This window comes from Aythya marila (assembly GCF_965140915.1).
Source record: "Aythya marila genome assembly, chromosome: 5".
Lineage (NCBI taxonomy): Eukaryota > Metazoa > Chordata > Aves > Anseriformes > Anatidae > Aythya > Aythya marila.
Window position 1 is genome coordinate 4,876,248 of NC_139046.1, and position 17,002 is coordinate 4,893,249.

Sequence of the window (17,002 nt, forward strand, 5' to 3'; positions counted from 1 at the left end):
CCGGAGAGAAATACCACAAAATCAGTTACAAAGATAATTTCAAAGTCACTGACAAGTTGGCCAACATTGTGTTCCTCGTTATCTGCTCCGTTCTGCCCTCGATCATCGAAAATGCAGGCAAAAATGAGAAACTCATCATAACATATACATTTAAAGTCGTTAATAGAGTAATGAAACACTGTATTTTATGAGTGTCTCAGCAGTCAGTGCTCTGTGGAACAGTATATTCTAAAGAATAACGAGATGGCAATGACCCAAGGTTTGTCTGGAGCTTCTGTATCTAGAGGGATTCGTCTCGTATCAACAACAATTTGGTCTGGTGTACCCTGCAAAAAAACACTGTCAGTTCAGGGATCTTAGTTACTGCTACAGGAATCTTTGATAACCCTTGGAAGGTAAAAGAAATTCTGAAAGAGTGGAAAAGAAAACTTAAATGGAAAGAATATATGCGAGCAGCTGGAGATAGCAGGCAGCCTGAGCTCAGTTCCCATAAAAACAGGGGACCAAATAATCAAAACAGACTACACGTAAGAAAACAAGGAGAATGACCGTCAGGGCTTCGTCAGGACTAAATCACATCAGTCTGATGTTGTTTCTGTGACAGAGTAACAGGTTTGGGAATAGAGGACAGGAGACATTACAGACCTTGATGGCAGTAAGGCTGCTGATGCTGCCCGGCGTGGCAAGACAGGGAAACCTTCACTGGGTGGAAGAGTGCTCCTGAGCCAGAGCTGGAGCTGCTACCAGTGGCTCTGTTAAACAGAACAGCATTAACTATGGATTCCTACCAACAAAAAGTGAAAGGTTGTTCCCACCTAGAGCAGGGAAGCAGTTGTACAGGCACAGCTTGGTTAATAGCCATAGCTAGAAGAGGATTGGGAGGTGAGAGGAAACCCCAAGGTGAAGCTGTCTCACCTGTGCTATACTCTGGCCAACGATTCAGACGTGGAAATGAGGCAGATAACTCATGGCACGCTATGGAAATGAAGGGTTCTCTTCTGCCAGGCTGTGCTGGTGAGACCTTAGCTGAAAACCTGTGTCCAGTTCGAGGAATCAGATTTTAAGAGAGGTGTGTGCTCACTGGAGTGAGTCCAGAAAAAAAGAAGATGAACAAATTTCTAGAAAGTATGACTTTACCCAGAGTAAGTGGAAGACTTCGGTTTGTGAAGATAAAGGAAAATGAGACAAAGGCCATCAGATTTGTAGTACTTTGCTGGAGAGGAGGAGACCAGTCTGGTTTTCGTGCAAAAAGTAACTAGGACAAATACTAGATCTGAACCATGGAAAAAAAACATTTAGCCATAAGGAAATAACGTTTAAACAAAGCACTGGAACAGGCTGGAAGGAAGGATGTTTTTACAAGGGGTTAGGTAAGTATCCACAAGGAATACTCATTAGGACAGATAGAGCAGCTATTTCTCCATACCTCTTCCAGTTCTGCCATCCTCTGAGATGATCAAGGCTCAAGCCCATGAAATTTTATAAAAGTGACCAAATCCCAAACAGTTCAGCCAAGCAAATCTTCTCCTGGCCCCAAAATCTAGATCAATGGTAAAAACATCAAAGACCATGGCAGGTTCTGCCACTCTTCATCAGGTACCTTCAGCTGAGGAACAAAACATCCTCCAGTCTGGGCAGCATCCCACTTGAGAAGGAAGATCATAGCAGACTGATTCACTATTTAGATGCCTGTCCATGATTTTGCAAAGTTTCAGGTCTACCTTTGCGGTTCCACACTTGCATCCGATCTCCACAATTACTTTAAAATGTTCTGCTGTAATAGGGTAATCAGAGGCAATTATGGAAGGTCAGAGAAAGAGCAGGCATAATATATTCCGTTAGCTCCTTCTCATAGTTCATGATGTGGAGCTTTATTAATGTGTCTGGGACACGTCCCCCAGCCCACTTGAGAAATGCCAATGCTCCTTAGGGGAGGGCACTGAAAGGATTCGCAGTTTGCAGGTCTCTCTTCGCAAAGATAAAGATGAGGGCTTGCAAAGAAGCCAAAGGCAATTAGAAACTTTCTCCCCGCAATGAAACCCAGGGATGCAGAGCTGTTAAAATAAGTGCTGTGGGAGAAGGATTAAGGCAGCCTTTCCCCCATCCTGAGAGGCAAAGTTTTGCACCAAAGATTGCATCCTGATTAATCCAGCTCTGAGCAGCTCCCTGCTCACTTACATCAAGTGTTGAAAAGCAGCTGGATACAACATTGGGCTCTTCATGAACTCCTCTAGTGAAGACTGTAAGCACTGCGGTGCTTTTAACTTCATCCATCCAAAGGGCACGGAGGCCTGAGTGAACTGCGTCCAGGGCCAAAATCCCCAGGAGTAGCTGAGGAAGGAAACCCCAAACCTCCTCTGCTCATCCCATGCATCCATTCCAGGCAAGGGCTGGTTCAAGTTTATGGGCTGCTTCCCTTCTCACCTGACCCACACAACACCTAACATTTCTCTTCCCTTGTTTTTATGCTCTGATGGAAGATACAGATGCCTTTGCATCTCCCCCACCAGAAGATCTAGCAGAGGACAAGGAGTTAGAGCATTTAATACTGAGCTACGCTTCACATTAAGGGCACGCTTCAGAAAAATAGAGTGTGAATAAGTTAATAAGTCACTAATTACCTCCTTAACAATCAAAATCAGCAGATCACCAAATAAAACCCAAGAAGTCACCTGCTGCTGTGCTTCCACTCACCTGTTTATGCGTGTGACTTTATAATAAGCCTAATCATCGTGATTGCCCTTACATTAAATCCTTAGTCTGTTTAGAAACTGAGGGAAGAAATATTTCCCTCAGGGCATGCCCTGAAAATGACTTCCCTGTTCTTAGCAGCCCTCTCTGCCACACCACAACATGCTATGAACAATCCCAGTTAACTTACAACTTTTCCTTCCTTCTAGTGACAAGTATTGCTTGCAACATTGAATGAAGAAGCTGGTAAATGCTGACACCCCAGCTCCTTACCCTGTTCTTTCAGAGCATTACAGAAATTCCAGGTACTTCCCCCCCAAGCCAGCTGCAGAAAGACATCAGCAAGCCGCAGCCCCGTTCAGAGCTCACCACGTACAGCACAAACCCAGTTTATGTCTGCAACTGGGAAGCCGCCGGGCTTATTAGAGCTTGCACTGGGCAGTGCTGCCCCAGCACTGTGTTTTCTAACTGGGAGTTGCCTCACATCCACACGGCTTAGAGCACAAGCAGAGCGAATTCTCCTCTACCCAAAGACTAAACATCCAGGGCAAGAAGTTAAAGCCAGCCCCTGTAGGGCCTTTGGCTCTGCCAACAAAGCAAACTCATCAACTGCCAGCGCTGCCCTTCTGCATCAATCACCAGACCCCTAGGACTTCCCCTACAAACTGCCCCAGTATCTGCTTCTGATCTTGGCGCAGGAAAATAACAGCAGCAAAGCGCTTCAGACGTGTCTTGAGACCGGTGTGGATCCCAGGCCATCCAGACTTCCCTGCAGCCTCTGCCAAAGCAGAGAGAGTCAGCTCTAATTTGCTGCCCAGCTGTTAAGAGTGACTTTTAGTACCCCCCAGCACAGGATCACTACCTGATAGAGCTGACAGAGCTCCAGCGCAGCCCTCTCCCTCGGCACACGCAGCCCTCCCTTGCTCCTTGAGCTTTAGCAGCACAGAAACGGGATAACCAAGTTTGCGTCAGCAGTGACTTCCAGCACCTCTTTTCCTCAGTGCCCTCCTATCAGGGCTCTCAGCCTGGAGCTTTCTACGTGCTCCTGGAGGTCAAGAACCAGCCCAGAGAACCCAGCTGACAGCACCTGGGTGGTAAACCTGCTCCAAAGGTCCCTGCCCTCAAGGAATCTCTCCAAACCTGCAAGGTAAAAAACAGGAGATAACTCTGTAAGTCACCTGCCATTGATTTGCAAACATGATCTCATTATCAGATACTTCTTTGTGCTTACACTTATGAAAGCAGGACCTCCGTATTTTACCTATGAAGCAGAGCCGAGTCATCTAATCCAGCAGCATTACATAAATGAGCTTCACTCCAGTGGGGAGAGCCTAATAGATTTTGTAGGTCAGTGCTTCTGGCAGATATTTCTCTAAAGGCTACATTGAGAGTTCAAGGGGAAGCAAAAAAAAACAATCAAAGCCATCCTTCCACTAGATTTTCGAAGGCAGAGTCCAGTAAAAGTTAATAAGAGTGGGGAAAAAACATGAGGAGCAAGAGCTCGATTGATTTGTTGTAAGCTGATCTGAAAGTGGTTTGAAAATTTGGGGCATGTGAGGACAAAAAAAATATATTCTAGCAGTGAACAACTCAAAAATAAAAATAGCAGCATTGGCTAAGAGCAGCTCTTCAAAGGGATGTCAGACTTTACAATACTTTGTGCAGCAGCAACTAAAAAGGCTTCATGTTGTCGCTACACGGCGATATTAAAACCAGTGTTCATTTCTCTGGGAAATAAACATCCAGCAGAATAATAAAATGCAACCAAAGGAAAGTTGATTTAAATCCTATTTATAACCCCCCGAGGCATTTCTCCTTGTTCGGCGCAGTCACCACGATGTCAAATTCTAATTTTCAGCACAGGTCAGGAAGGGCGCTAACTGGCAACTCGACCACATGCACAGCATGGGCGACAAAAATAATTTCTAGGAACTTAGCCTTTAACTAACCAGCACTGGTGGCATTTCTTCAGCGCTTCCTTAAAGCTAAGGGTGACAAGCAGTACTAGATTCACTCCAAGAACAGAGAAACTTCATGCTTTTGGGGACTCCTTTTGTGCAGAAATGTTTTCTTTGCTCCTAAGGAGCCAAAACATCTGAAAATGACTGCGGAGCTCTCTTCTTCCCTAACCTGCAAGAGAGGGGAGAAGCCTACTTTTCGTTCCCAAGGCAGCATGACATATTTGTGAGCCTAATAACAGCCCTGCAAAGTAGATAAAATATTAAGCATTATTTCTACATTACACCAGGAGAGAAATAGAGGGCTAATAGTCAGCCAGCGGTTCTCTGCAAGTACGAAATTAACCTTGGATTTATTATTTCAAATAAGAAGAGATGATCATTATGAATATTTTATAACATTTTCTGTAGCCTTAATAAAATAACTACATTCTCTCCATTTTTTAAAACTGCAAAGGGTTCACAATCACCGTCTGGGATGCTCTACAGGTCTTTACCAATAGCGTGGCACTGGAAATCAGTTTTATTCACTGAATTTCGGGGGGAAAAAAATATGAAACTGTCCTGTAGAAACATTTTGTTGTTTTTACCGCATCATCTCCAAGTCCCAAACACAGGGAGGTCTATCCTACGAGACTCCTGGCATCCCTGTACAGCCTAGAGAAGCAGGCAAACAGAAGACTGCAGGTTTCTCCTCCCAGGTCAGCACCTTATCCGTGTGCTGGGTGGAATTGCAGAGTATGGGATGTGTTAGCTTCACGGGATGCTTATCACCCCTAACAGCCCCATGCTTTGTTTTTCTTTTTATCTGTCTTCAGAAATATTTATGGGAAGGGAAAGACCTGGCTCCAAGACTTCATCAGAGCCACCCTCACCCACCAGCTGAAGAACCTCATCCAAAGAACGAGCAGCAGCAGAGAGTGGCAGCAAAATGGACAAAGTCGCTTCTCTACAGCTTTGTGTCTTCTAGCTGGATTCTTCGGTGTCTAAAAAGTAATTAGACAAATTCATGGAAGAAATACTCATCAGAGAGTACTAAAATACACAGGCACTGAAAAACTCCGAAGGCGCAGATCAATGAAGGATGGAAACGTACCAGGAAACTGCATCACGTGCTTCTTTGCACATCGCCTGCTGACCTCTGCCTGAAGCTGAATGTGAATCAAATGCACCACCGATGAGACCCACAAAATTTTAAGCTGTACACTTCTTCAGGAGCGAGCTAATTCTACAGCTTTCCCACTGTGGGAGAACCACGAGGCCTCCCTTCTTCTAGCTGGCCACCCATTTTCACGAGGGCCATCAGGGCACCTTTGCCTTTCATGCTCCCCAGCTCCCGTTAAGTTTGCTCAATAGATTTAAAAGTCATCAAGAGAGGGGGCAGGGACAAAGACATCATGCTCACGTAAGCCTTGTTGCCTTAAGAAACCAGGTTAAAGAACTCCACAGCTGACGAGTTACAAGACGTTCTGTAATCTGCTTTTAAAACACCCCAGGAGCGAGGTGCGAAGTCCTAACAGGGCACACGCGGATGTGTTTGACAAGGAGCAAGTGCTTACATTAGGCAAAACACCAGCATTTCGAAAAAGTGCTTCTGTGATCAAAAGAGACCCGGCAGCAACCCCAAAGAGCAGGGCCCTGCTCCCTCACGGACCGACCACGAGGCACGGGGCTATTCTCTCTGCTTTAAAATCGTCCCTTTTTGCTCTCTTCCAGACCTTAACAGCCTGCCACGAAAATACCATAAATTATAGAGTATGAGTGATGTCAAAGCCTGCTCTCAGAGGGAGGCTGGGAGCAGCGATCACGTATCCTCCAGTTTGGGAATACACAGGCAATTTTTTGTTCGTAGCCTATAAAAAAGGCTGCACACATCAAAAGCACCGAATGTGTTTCCTTTTAGATCTTGCCTTCAACCAGCCCAGCCTGCTGCCGCAGAGACAGGAGGCTGACAGCATGAAAAGGGAATGGCAGGACCAAGGAAAACAGCTTAAGCCACTGAAATACAAGGAGAAAGTGTGAATGCAGCAGCAGAGCAGCATCTACACACTCACTTCAACCTCCCCTGCATTTGTCCCTCTGGCCCTGCTTCCAAATACCCGAATGCAGCAGGAGATAATGACCATAACCTGCACGTGAAGGGCTGTGAATCTCCTCCTCACGTGCACGAAGGGTGTTTGGTTATTCAGACAACCCCAGTCTGCTCTGAACTGCAGTGCCTGTCCACCTCCCGCAGAGGGGAACAGGGACAAAACGGAGTGAGTTGGTTTTCTCAGCCTCACCAGCCGCGGGGAGAGACCAAGGGCAGTCTGAAACCACCAGAGGGTTTTCCTGCTCTCATGTGATCTTGCCAGGTGACAGCATTAGGACTGCTTCAACTCAGGAAAAACAGAAGCAGAGGAAACGATCAGGACCCTGATGCTGCCCTCCAGAGCTGCATTCATCTGAAAACACTTTAAAAAAAAAAAAAAAAAAAAAAAACCAACAATAAAACACAACCACCCTTTTGTCTACAACTAAACCAAGAGCATCCTCGGTCATCAACATCCCCTATTTTGGAACAGCTCTGGCATTAAAGTAAATCTGAACCCAGACAACTGTGTCTGCCCCTTACTATTATTTGTGTGGCAAATCTGAGACCCAGCTCAAGCAAGAGACCAAAAGCCACACCTGTAGCGACGTGCAGCGTGGTGCTGATGGATTTCTTCTACTCTCCGTTCCTCTATGCAGGATAAATCTGCAACCTGTGCTTCCCATTCTGCTTGCATCCCTAAGCATCAAGGAACGTCCCAGTCCCACAAAGCGCAGTGAAACTTCACTACACTCTATAAATATTTTACAACAACAATAAGCAAGGGGCGCGTTTGCAAAGAAGTGACTCTAAAAGCTGCACCTACAGAACTGGAGGGCACGGCAGTTAAAGCACACGCTCCCAGCAGTGATATTTCCAGGTGCCTGCCTTGGAAACTGTGGCCCTCAGCACAGCCACTGCTGCATCCGTGCACGGTGAGAAGACGCAGGGTTAAGCGAGCCCTCTTGCCCACGCACGGACTCCTTTTCCTCCAGCAGACTTCTCCAGGCCCGTGGCTGAGGCCGCCGTCTTCACAGGGACACTCGGAAGGGTTGCTCTGAACTCACTTCAAAGCAGATGTGCACAAAGGCGCTGCGCAGACCCTACCTAGAAATGAAGCTGTCCTGATTTCATCAAATTAACCTCCTTTCCAGCACTGAATGCGTGGCAACAAACAGGCTGCACAGGAAAACCCAAGTGAGGAGTCCCTGAGCTGGTTTTGCTCGCACCTGAGAGCTGATAGCCCTCGGAGGGGACCCTCATCGCCTTTGTGAACAGCACTTCTTCAGTGGCACTCCTCCAGTCTGAACTCTTTCCTCAGAAGTATTCTCAAAATGTTTAAGGTTTTCTTCCTGTCTAACTCCCCACTTTTTTCTTTTTCCTTTTCCCATCGCATCCTGCCCTGAAAAGACGTAATAAATGATAGAAAACCAGGAAACTTCACCAGATGTGTTCTCCTCTTCCACCTTCCTGGTACACACTGAGCTCAATCCTTTCCCACCTACTCCCTGTGTTATCAGCCTCGCTGAGAACTGACTGAGAGTGTTCTCATACGCAGACCCACTCCTCCTCAGGTAGTTTCAGGTGCAAGCCACAGTATGGGAGCACCACAAAGAGTTCACCTTCCTACCATCCACGCTGTCAGCGCTGACGAATTTCCTCTGGCAGGGCGCTGGGAAGCATCCCACTTGCACACGAGCTGCTACAAAGCGTGGCCCCTGCAAAGCACCGCACAACAGCTTATTTCTGGCGCCGCAAAGGAAAACCCCAACCCGCTCCCACACAGCTCCCGGGCTGCAAATTCCACGTGGCGAGCTTGGTCTAAGAAAAAAAAACCAAAAAAACTCCGAGATTTTAGATGCATAAAAGGGTCGTAACAACTGCACTAGGAGATGCTGAACATAAATCACCAGGCGAGGCACCGCAATCACTTCTCAGCCTCCGAGCGCTCCGACAGAGAACATGTGTTCCAGCCCTGCTTTTTGCTTATCTTACCCAGGCACAGCAGCACGTGGTTTCAGAACCGTCCTCAGCCATCCGGGGGCACGGAGCCCATCAGCTGTAACGGGCCTGCAGAGTTGTGTCCCTGTCAGTCACAGAAAAAAAATCAGCCCCCGGTAGGGAATTGTTTCTCAGCGAGGTGTGCAGCACCTCCAACTAAGCCATTGATAATAAAGGTGTGTGTTAGCCCTTAGCAAAAACGTCCCCTGGAAGGCTTTGTCTCTGTAGGATGAGAGATCGCCGCGCTGTATCTTGCTTCAGCAGGCAGTTGCTCCAGCAATGCTGCCTCGGTGCCACTGCCCAGTCGTGAATTTCGTCGTAACGCAAGCACTGAGTGCTTGGAACAGGACAGAACAGAAGAAAACGCGGAGCTGTCATCAGGTTGGCCTCGTGCTACAATTTCCTTCTTGTTCTGGGTGGAGAGATGACTGCCGGGCTGATGGCTGGTCCAGTAGTGGGTTGGCGGAGTCCCATTTACCCACAAATGGTGCTGGCTGCTCCTCTTCCTGTCCAAAAAGGGAAACTGGAAACTGAAGGAGACTCCAAGCAGGCTTGGGAGCTCTTTCTGCACCAGACAGAACAGCCTGGACACCTGTGAGACAGCAGAGCTTTGGGACCACCAGAAGCAGCAGGAAACAACACCTTCCACCCTAAAAATTAACCTTGCTCCTTCACCTTAGCTCCTAAATGAACCAGAGGAGGAGCAAAGCAGCTCCCCCCGGCCTCCACAGAAGGGCAGCAGGGACACCTCTCACTGCCTCACTCCACTACACCTCACCCAGGCCAGCCAGCCCAAAGCAGGAAAGGGCAGGTCTGTTTTATCAGCAGTATTTGATTCTTCCTAGACTTCACCTGCAATGTTTTTAGAGCTTTTAGAGCAGAAAGGCCTTCTTTGCAGGGCAGGCATACTGGGAGCCCTGAACACACGCCGCATGCCTCTGAATAAATTCACCACCGTCACTCACAGCTCCTAGGACGCTCACAGTGACTCTGCCATTGCCGTGCAAGCCATACCCTGGCTGTCAGCAAGGCACGACGCTGCAGATCTCATCTTCGTGCTGTGGCCGGCCCAAAACGTTGGCCACCAGGGAGTCCCTCTTCACCTCACCGCAAGGAAAAAAAACAACGGCTGACTCTCACGAAGCAGAGCTGGCCCACTTACCTCCGGTGAATAATTTAACCAGCCGGTTAAGCACTTCGCTTCTTGCCCCCCAAGCTCTGTTTGCACGTTTGCCACAGAGATGCGGTGATTTTTTGGCAGGAGTTTTCATTATTCATCCCAGCGATCACCCAGCAGCAGGTCTGTGTGAAAAAAACGCCGGCCACCTGATGTTCAACCACGAATTCACTTTCACGGGTGAACGGCCACGCAGGGAGTTGAACAAAAGCCCATCCATTTCCAAATGCGCAGAAGAAATGATTGCAAACGTCCTAAAACACCTAATAGCAAAGGTGTTTCAGCAGGATTAAGACAAAAGCTCGCTCAGAACTATTTGTAATATTATTTGTACAACATTTCGCCAAGGCCAGAGCTGTGCTTGCCTGCCTAAGCGGCCAAGCTTGGCGAGCCCAGGAGGGCAGAGGGACAGAAAAACAGACAGAGAGCACACAAAAACCTGTCCAGGTGCTGAAATCACCTCTACCCAGCCTCAGCACCAGGCCAGGCTCAGCACCAGAGCTGCTGTGCAGTCACCAGCAGAGGAAGAGATCTCTCCATCAAACGTTGTCTTGTTCTGTGCCATCTCCAGCAAATTAACATCCCTCTCCCCCACTTTACTGTCTCAACTTCCCCTGCCAAATACAAGTTGTTGTTTTTATTCTCAAAATCCTGGCAAACTTATTTATGAGAAATCTTTAACGCTTGGGAAATAATTCTTATTTAGGTGCAGAAGACTGGGAGAGACTTTTTGGCCATCGATCCAAGCCTTCTGCTAATTTCCAGCCTTAATTTATTCGTGGGCTGTCCAGACCCATTTGTACGTGTGCCAGCAAGCTGTTCCAGCTCCAATAACTCTTCCCTCCTACCTTTCCCTGGTCATCTTCCCAAGTTAGTGGGCAAAGGAGTATTTACAACATGATTTCTGCCAAAATAAATTATTTTATGGGTTAGTGCTACTGGTGCTGATACACAGCCATAGTTTTGCTTGGACAGACGACTCTGCGAGGAGGAAGCGACTACACCAGGACATCCTGTGCTGTGACCTCTGCTTTGTGCCCTCAACGCTGGCAGGGGGGAAAAAAGCTAAAAGAAAAGAGTTAAATCTAGAGTTTGCAATCCAGCCCCGTCTGCAGCACGCCCTCCCTCAAAGAAGAGCTGGGAATAAATCTCATCCGGGAAATCCCTGCCCAGCATGAAAGGGAAGGGCTCTGAAATGAAGCTTTTTCCAGCTAGGCATGGGTTTTAAGGACTTGAGATGCAAACCCGGGTACGGGCTGAAATAGCCCGGAGACTTCTTTAACTCACACTTGCCTTGGTTCCCCCTCGGTTCCCCTCGCTGGAAGGGACGAGCCGCCAGGAGGGCACGGTGCTCAGCGTGCAGAGAGATCTCACTCTGCCATGTGATCCGTACTGCAGCAGAGCTGCTGGCACAGCTGCTCGAACAGCCAGAAGAAAATTCCCTCCCGTGTTCTGGAGGTAGATTTCCCCTCCCCGGCCTTTTGCTCTGCTCGGGGAGCAGGAAAGCGGAGTTGTCAAGCCTCTGATGCCAGCTCGTCGTGCCTGTAATCCCAGTGTTATTAAGCCAAGCAATTAAGAACGGATTTCGCTTTGAACACTTTGTCAAAGCCCAGTGGCTTAGTGCAAGTTCACACTTAAGCAGCCGCTTAAGTTCACTGCTGACTTGAGGCTCAACTCATCAAATTAAACCACAAAACCTCGCTCGAGCTGCTCCAGCGGAGTAAGAAAACACAAAGCTCATTCTCTACAGCAACTGTGCTTTTGTTAGGGCACAAGACCCCAATCCTGCTGCCAGCACCTTGCCCTGGATCGAGGCAGGTCGGAGGAGAGAAGAAAGTGGGCTTGGAGCAGCGTGGGGGAACGTACAAACCTGGTTTCAACCTAAGTGCCTGCTGGAGGCTGGTGTTGAGGGCCTCCTGGGGTGGGAATCAACCCCTCCAGATCCAAAGGAGAAGAGACAGATGGAAGGAAAGAAGCTTTGTGTGTTAATGCAGGCTCTCCAAGCACAGCACGATGAGGTGATGGCTCCCATGAAGAGCTAGGGGAGCAAGCACAGGCACTGCACCTTCAGCACCGTCACGCCATCTGCGTTTGGGCCAGAGAAAATGGGGCTGCAAAGCAACAGCTCTGCAGTGCTGGCAGCCAGGACAGGACACAAAACTTCGTGGATGGTGAGAAGAGCTCCACCAGGAAAGATATCAGGCAGGCAGAAACCGTTCGACTTGGAGGTGGACTTGGTGAAGCTGATGGAGATGAGAGGGAAACTTTGGCTGGAGCAGCTTTAGCTCAAGGGAAGGCACAGAAACTGGAGCCCCTGTTCTGCACCAGCGCAGAGCTGACCTTGATGCCATGGGAAATGTGGAGTCATTTTCAGGAAACTCACTGGAAGAGAGGCAAGATGTCACGGGGTTTCCTCAAAGTTATTCCATAAACTCTTTTTTCCTACAGGAGCCAGAGACTTCAGACACACTGTACATTATACACGTAGGAATTGAGGGACCAAGCCACGCATCCAAAGACAGAAGGTAACTGGGATCAGGAAGGGCCCTTTTCATCTCTGAAACAAGTCGGCGGGGGAAACAAAAACCACAAAACATCACCTCTTGCTCCAACACCCATGTCTTACTATGTAGGGTACGGGTTTTTTGCATTATATGTGGATGCAAATACCAGAGCAAAATCCATGCTTCTGTTTAATGAGATGGCTTACAGAGAAATAAGACGCCGTTTTCCTTCTCTAACAGCTTTTAAGGGTAAATAAAATGATGAAAGTGCCTGACAAAATTAACAAAAGAATCATCATCACATGCACAAGCCCAAGGCTGAAGTAGGTTAGTGCACACAAATACAGAAGCAAAGGTCTCTAGAAAATACTCCAGTTCTTTGTAAAGGCAGCTGTTGAACACTACAGACCTTTGGCATTGCATTTCTGGGCCATTTGTGACCAGTCCTTCACCTTCACACAGAACCCTGGGCTCATTCTCCTGTTGAACCAAGACATACATGCCAATCCACTAAAGGAGAGGGATGTAAATCACCAGCACAATTCATTGAGCCCTGATTTTTTTTAGTGTATGTGGCATTTTCCAAAACTCCCAGCAGCTGCCCAGCCCCAGCCTTCACCTTCTCTCCCTGTCCCTAGCTGGACACAGCAGGCTGGGGACAAAAAGGAGCCTCAGCAAAGGTGGGGAGCAGCTGCAGGACATCATCAGCCAACCAGCATCCCCATCTGCTGCCTGGCCAGCTCCCTGATGAGACCTGGGGGATAGCAGCAAAGTAGACAGAGTAAATCCACCCTGGGGCCAACAGCTCATCCTCAGCTGCCCTCTTCCCCAGGCACCTTTCAGACCTGGACAGGAGCAAGTGAAAGTGGCAGAGACTGATGCCATGTGCTAAAGGTCTGGGCACGTGGCAGGTCAGCAGCTCTCAGGTACGTGCAGAGCTGTGCAGACTTCCCATGTGAGCGTTTACATTTTGACAGAGCTGCAGTTGTACAGAGCTGGCTGAGAGAAGAACTCTCCAAAGGACTTTGAAACAACACCCCTTGAAGGCTCTACTTCAGCCTAGACACAGGATCAGAGTAAAACCTCTGAGCCAGGACCTACAGCAGTGCCTAGTGACCCTCACTGCTTCAGTGCCCCATGATGCCTGAAAGATGCCTGTTTTTTCCCCAAATAGGGTAGAGCATCTTTGTGAAAATCTTAAGACCTTAGACCCAACAAAACACAGCCATGAGGATACCTTAGGAAGACATTAGACCCAACCAAACACGAGGATAAGTTAGTCATTTACCAACTGCAAGCACTCCAAAAAAAATACGATAATGGCTCCAAAACTTATGAGACTGCTTTAAAAAGTGTTTGTGGTTTAGAAGGAACACATAATTTTCATTTACCTTAGCACATTTCACACTTCCAGTTTTTCTCTTTAAGGATGACGACCACAAATTTGGCTTTTTTTTTCCTTCAAAAGAGCAAGACCTGAGATACCGATCTCCCCCCCAACACACAGGCACCCCTGTCAGCATCCAGTCTTCCACAATGGTACAAAAGGCTACAAGATGTGCTATAAAATCTCAGGAGTCAGCACTTTAGTGAGCTTTCACCTCTCCAGGCATGCTTTATCTAATTTCCAGCAGATTCAATTTGTAGCATCTGCAGAACCCGCTCCTGGACCGAGAAAGCTTGTCTGTGCCTGGGCAGTCCCCCCCGCTGCCCCCATGCAGAGCCAGTTACTCTGCCAACGCTGAAATCAGGTCTGCATTGGGATCGAGAGTGGGAGTGCTGCTGCAGACTGAAAAATTGCATTCTGCCACCGAAGCAAACTCATGACAAAGTATGAGGCTGCTTCCCTCATCTTTCACGGGTAAATCACACTAGAGAGCTCCCCTGGAGCTGCTGCAGGACACCGGTCCCACCTGGCTCAGCCTTCAAACAGGCACTGGACAGCCTCGCATCTATTCCTGCGGATTGCTCTCAGCTCCTTCCCAACTTCCCTGCCTGCAGCCAGACCGCCTGACCTCGCCGAAGGATCCCCACGCCTGCCGCGCTGCCAGCACGCCGCCGACCAGCTGAGCAACACCTCGGGGCTCGACCGCTTGCTTTTCCACCTGGCCCTTACACAAAGGAACGTTAGGTTATTTTTCAGACACACAGCTTTCTTCCCTTTTACACAACCAGCCCTCGGACACGCTTGTCTGAGCCGAGCAGCTTCTTTACCTCGTTTGGGCTCCTCGTAGCCGTGCCGGAGAGCGCCACACTGTTCTGGAAAGCAGCTCCCTGCTGGATCCCAAGGGAGGGGGTTAATAAGCAGAGGAAAGCCTGTTCCTCAGTGCTTACCTCACCTGGCTTGTTTTCTATCTTTTTTTTTTCCCCCTTTCCCTCCCTTGCCTGCATTTCCCTTTTGTTTTCCAGTTTTTTGAGCCGTTTGGCTTCTGCAAACTGCCCAGTAACTCTCAGACCGTGAAACCCTAGCGCATCCATTTCCTTGGTGGTAAAAACAAGCCATTTCTTTCACTAGCCTAACTTTCACCGCCAAGCAGCCCCACAGAGCTCCGGGACATCCACCAGCTCACAGAAACCCACGGAGGCTCTCTCCCCGCCGCCGGTACCCCGCTGTTCCTAATTAAAAACTTCAAAAGCGAAAATAGCGGATCTCTGCGAGGACCGCCCGCTTTAATCTCAGCGGCTCCTTTTAAGACAGAATAAAAAAAAAAAGACAAAAAACAACAAAAACCCACAAAACACCAAAAGCATAAGCCGTAAACGTTTCGCATTAAGATGGCATAAAGACAAATCTCTCGCTAAGTCCCCACCTTTCTGGAAAAATCCGATTAGTTTGGGGATTTTTGGGGGAAGAAGGTGGATATTCGGAGTTTTTAGGTTGAAAGGGCCAGAGGGGGGGGACCCCACAGGCACCGAAACTTTGCTGAGCCCTCAGCGAGCCAAACCTCACTGCTGGGGTTTGCAGGGCTGCTGGGTGTGAGGGGGGGTGGATAAAAAACCCAAAAGAAGAAGGGAAAAAATAGGGAAACTACAGAGAGCAGGAGAACCCCGCACCCCTCCCGAGCGCTGGCTGCAGGATGGCGCCGCGGGCAGCGAAGTTGTGAGGCGAAACCCGGGCTCGTCCCCCCCCGGCCACACACACACAAAGCCCGGAGGGGCTCCCCCAGCTCCTGGGGGACCACTTAGGGGGCTGAGGGGGCGAACCCCGATATCTGGTCGCCCACCAGCCCCGGGAGGAGCCGGCCGCAGAGCCCCCGGCTCGGCCGCCTCCCCTGAGGGGACAGCGGGGAGGGGGAGGGAGGGAGCCGCCAGGCACCCCCGCTGCGGGGGACATTTTGTGGGGGGCTCTGGCGCTCCCCCTGACACACACACAGACACACACACGCACAGGGGAGAGGCAGGGAGGGCCAGCCTTACTTTTCTGGCTGGAGTAGCCCGGGTAATATCCATAGTAGCCCGTGATCCGTAAGATCCTGTCCTCGATGGTGGCCACGCCGTTGGGTGCTGCCTTCCCATCCATAAGAGGGAGGGAGCCGCGGCGGGGCGGCCGGGCGGGACGGCGAGAGGAGCCGAGAGGAGCCGAGCAGGGCGCTGAGGAGGAGGAGAGAGAAAGACGAGGAGGAGGAGGAGGAAAGAAGAGGAGGAGGAGGAGGAGGAAGGCGGCGCGGGCACGGCCGCCGCAGCTTGTGGCGGTGCCGCCTGGTGCAGGACGGGCTCCGCAGCGCCCAGCCCGGCCTCTCCCCGCCGGCCCTGCCCGCCCTGTTCCGCCTCAGCCCTGCTTTGGGGCCGGGGGAGGCTGTGCCGCAGCTGGGTTTTTAAGGGCACGGGCATAAAAAGTGCCGGGGATCCTCGAGAGATGCAGCTCGGGGTGTGGGGGACAGCGCGCTGAGGGGGGCTCGGCACGGTGGGGGTCTGGGAGCTGGTTTGTGTGACGCCCTGGTGTCACCTTGTTCCTGTCATCGCCCCTAAATCGTTCCCAAAATGGGGGCGGTGGTCCCAGCACGGCGGCTTCTGACACAGGGTTGGGGATGGAGAGCTTGAGGCTGGTGCCTCAGAGCAGAGCTGGCCACCGCAGCCTGCACCCCAAAGCCTGTGAGGACCTCGGACAGAAAACACCTGCAGACCTCGGGGAGCATGGGGCACCCAAGGGACACAGCTGTGTGTGTAGTTGAGGGGTTTACTCCATCTTACAGGGTGGTCCCATGTGGTGGTAGCCCCAGCCTTAATGTCCTTGAGAAAGACAACGTGAAATGGTAGACCATGAACCCGTGGGTCTCCAACTGCAGGGGGAAAAACCCTGTCCACAGGCAGGTCTCAACCTTTCCTCCTGCCTACAGGCACTCAGCATGGGTCGGCCTCCATCAGGTGTTTGGGTGTTGTGGTACACAACAGCACGAGCTACACATGGCAGGCAGGAGCGCAAAGCATCGTGCACATGTTCCTAGCACAGCACCGTATCAGCTCGGCCTCCCCAGGGGCGGCACGCAGATGTCAGGAAGGGAACAGAGGCCAAATTTGACCCCAAAGGACTGTGAGGGGTGGGAAGCTTTCACCGCCACGTGTTGTCCGTGTCCTTCCAGAGAAGCCTGTGACTGTTTTT

At 49.9% G+C, this 17,002-nt stretch overlaps 1 protein-coding gene across 3 annotated transcripts in view; it reads right to left on the reverse strand.

Annotated features, from left to right (window-relative positions):
• SLC35F4 (solute carrier family 35 member F4) overlaps positions 1 to 15,932 on the reverse strand; it is a gene marked incomplete at its 5' end in the record, with an annotated part of 100,110 nt that extends 84,178 nt beyond the window's left edge. For 2 of the 3 annotated variants that reach the window (XM_082760795.1, XM_082760794.1), the window contains one exon: positions 15,820 to 15,922. In XM_082760795.1, coding sequence (XP_082616921.1) covers positions 15,820 to 15,922 — 103 coding nt within the window. Of the gene's footprint in view, positions 1 to 15,819 lie in introns of all 3 variants that reach the window. The other variant, XM_082760797.1, reaches the window with a different exon arrangement.
• Positions 15,933 to 17,002: the final 1,070 nt, after the last annotated feature.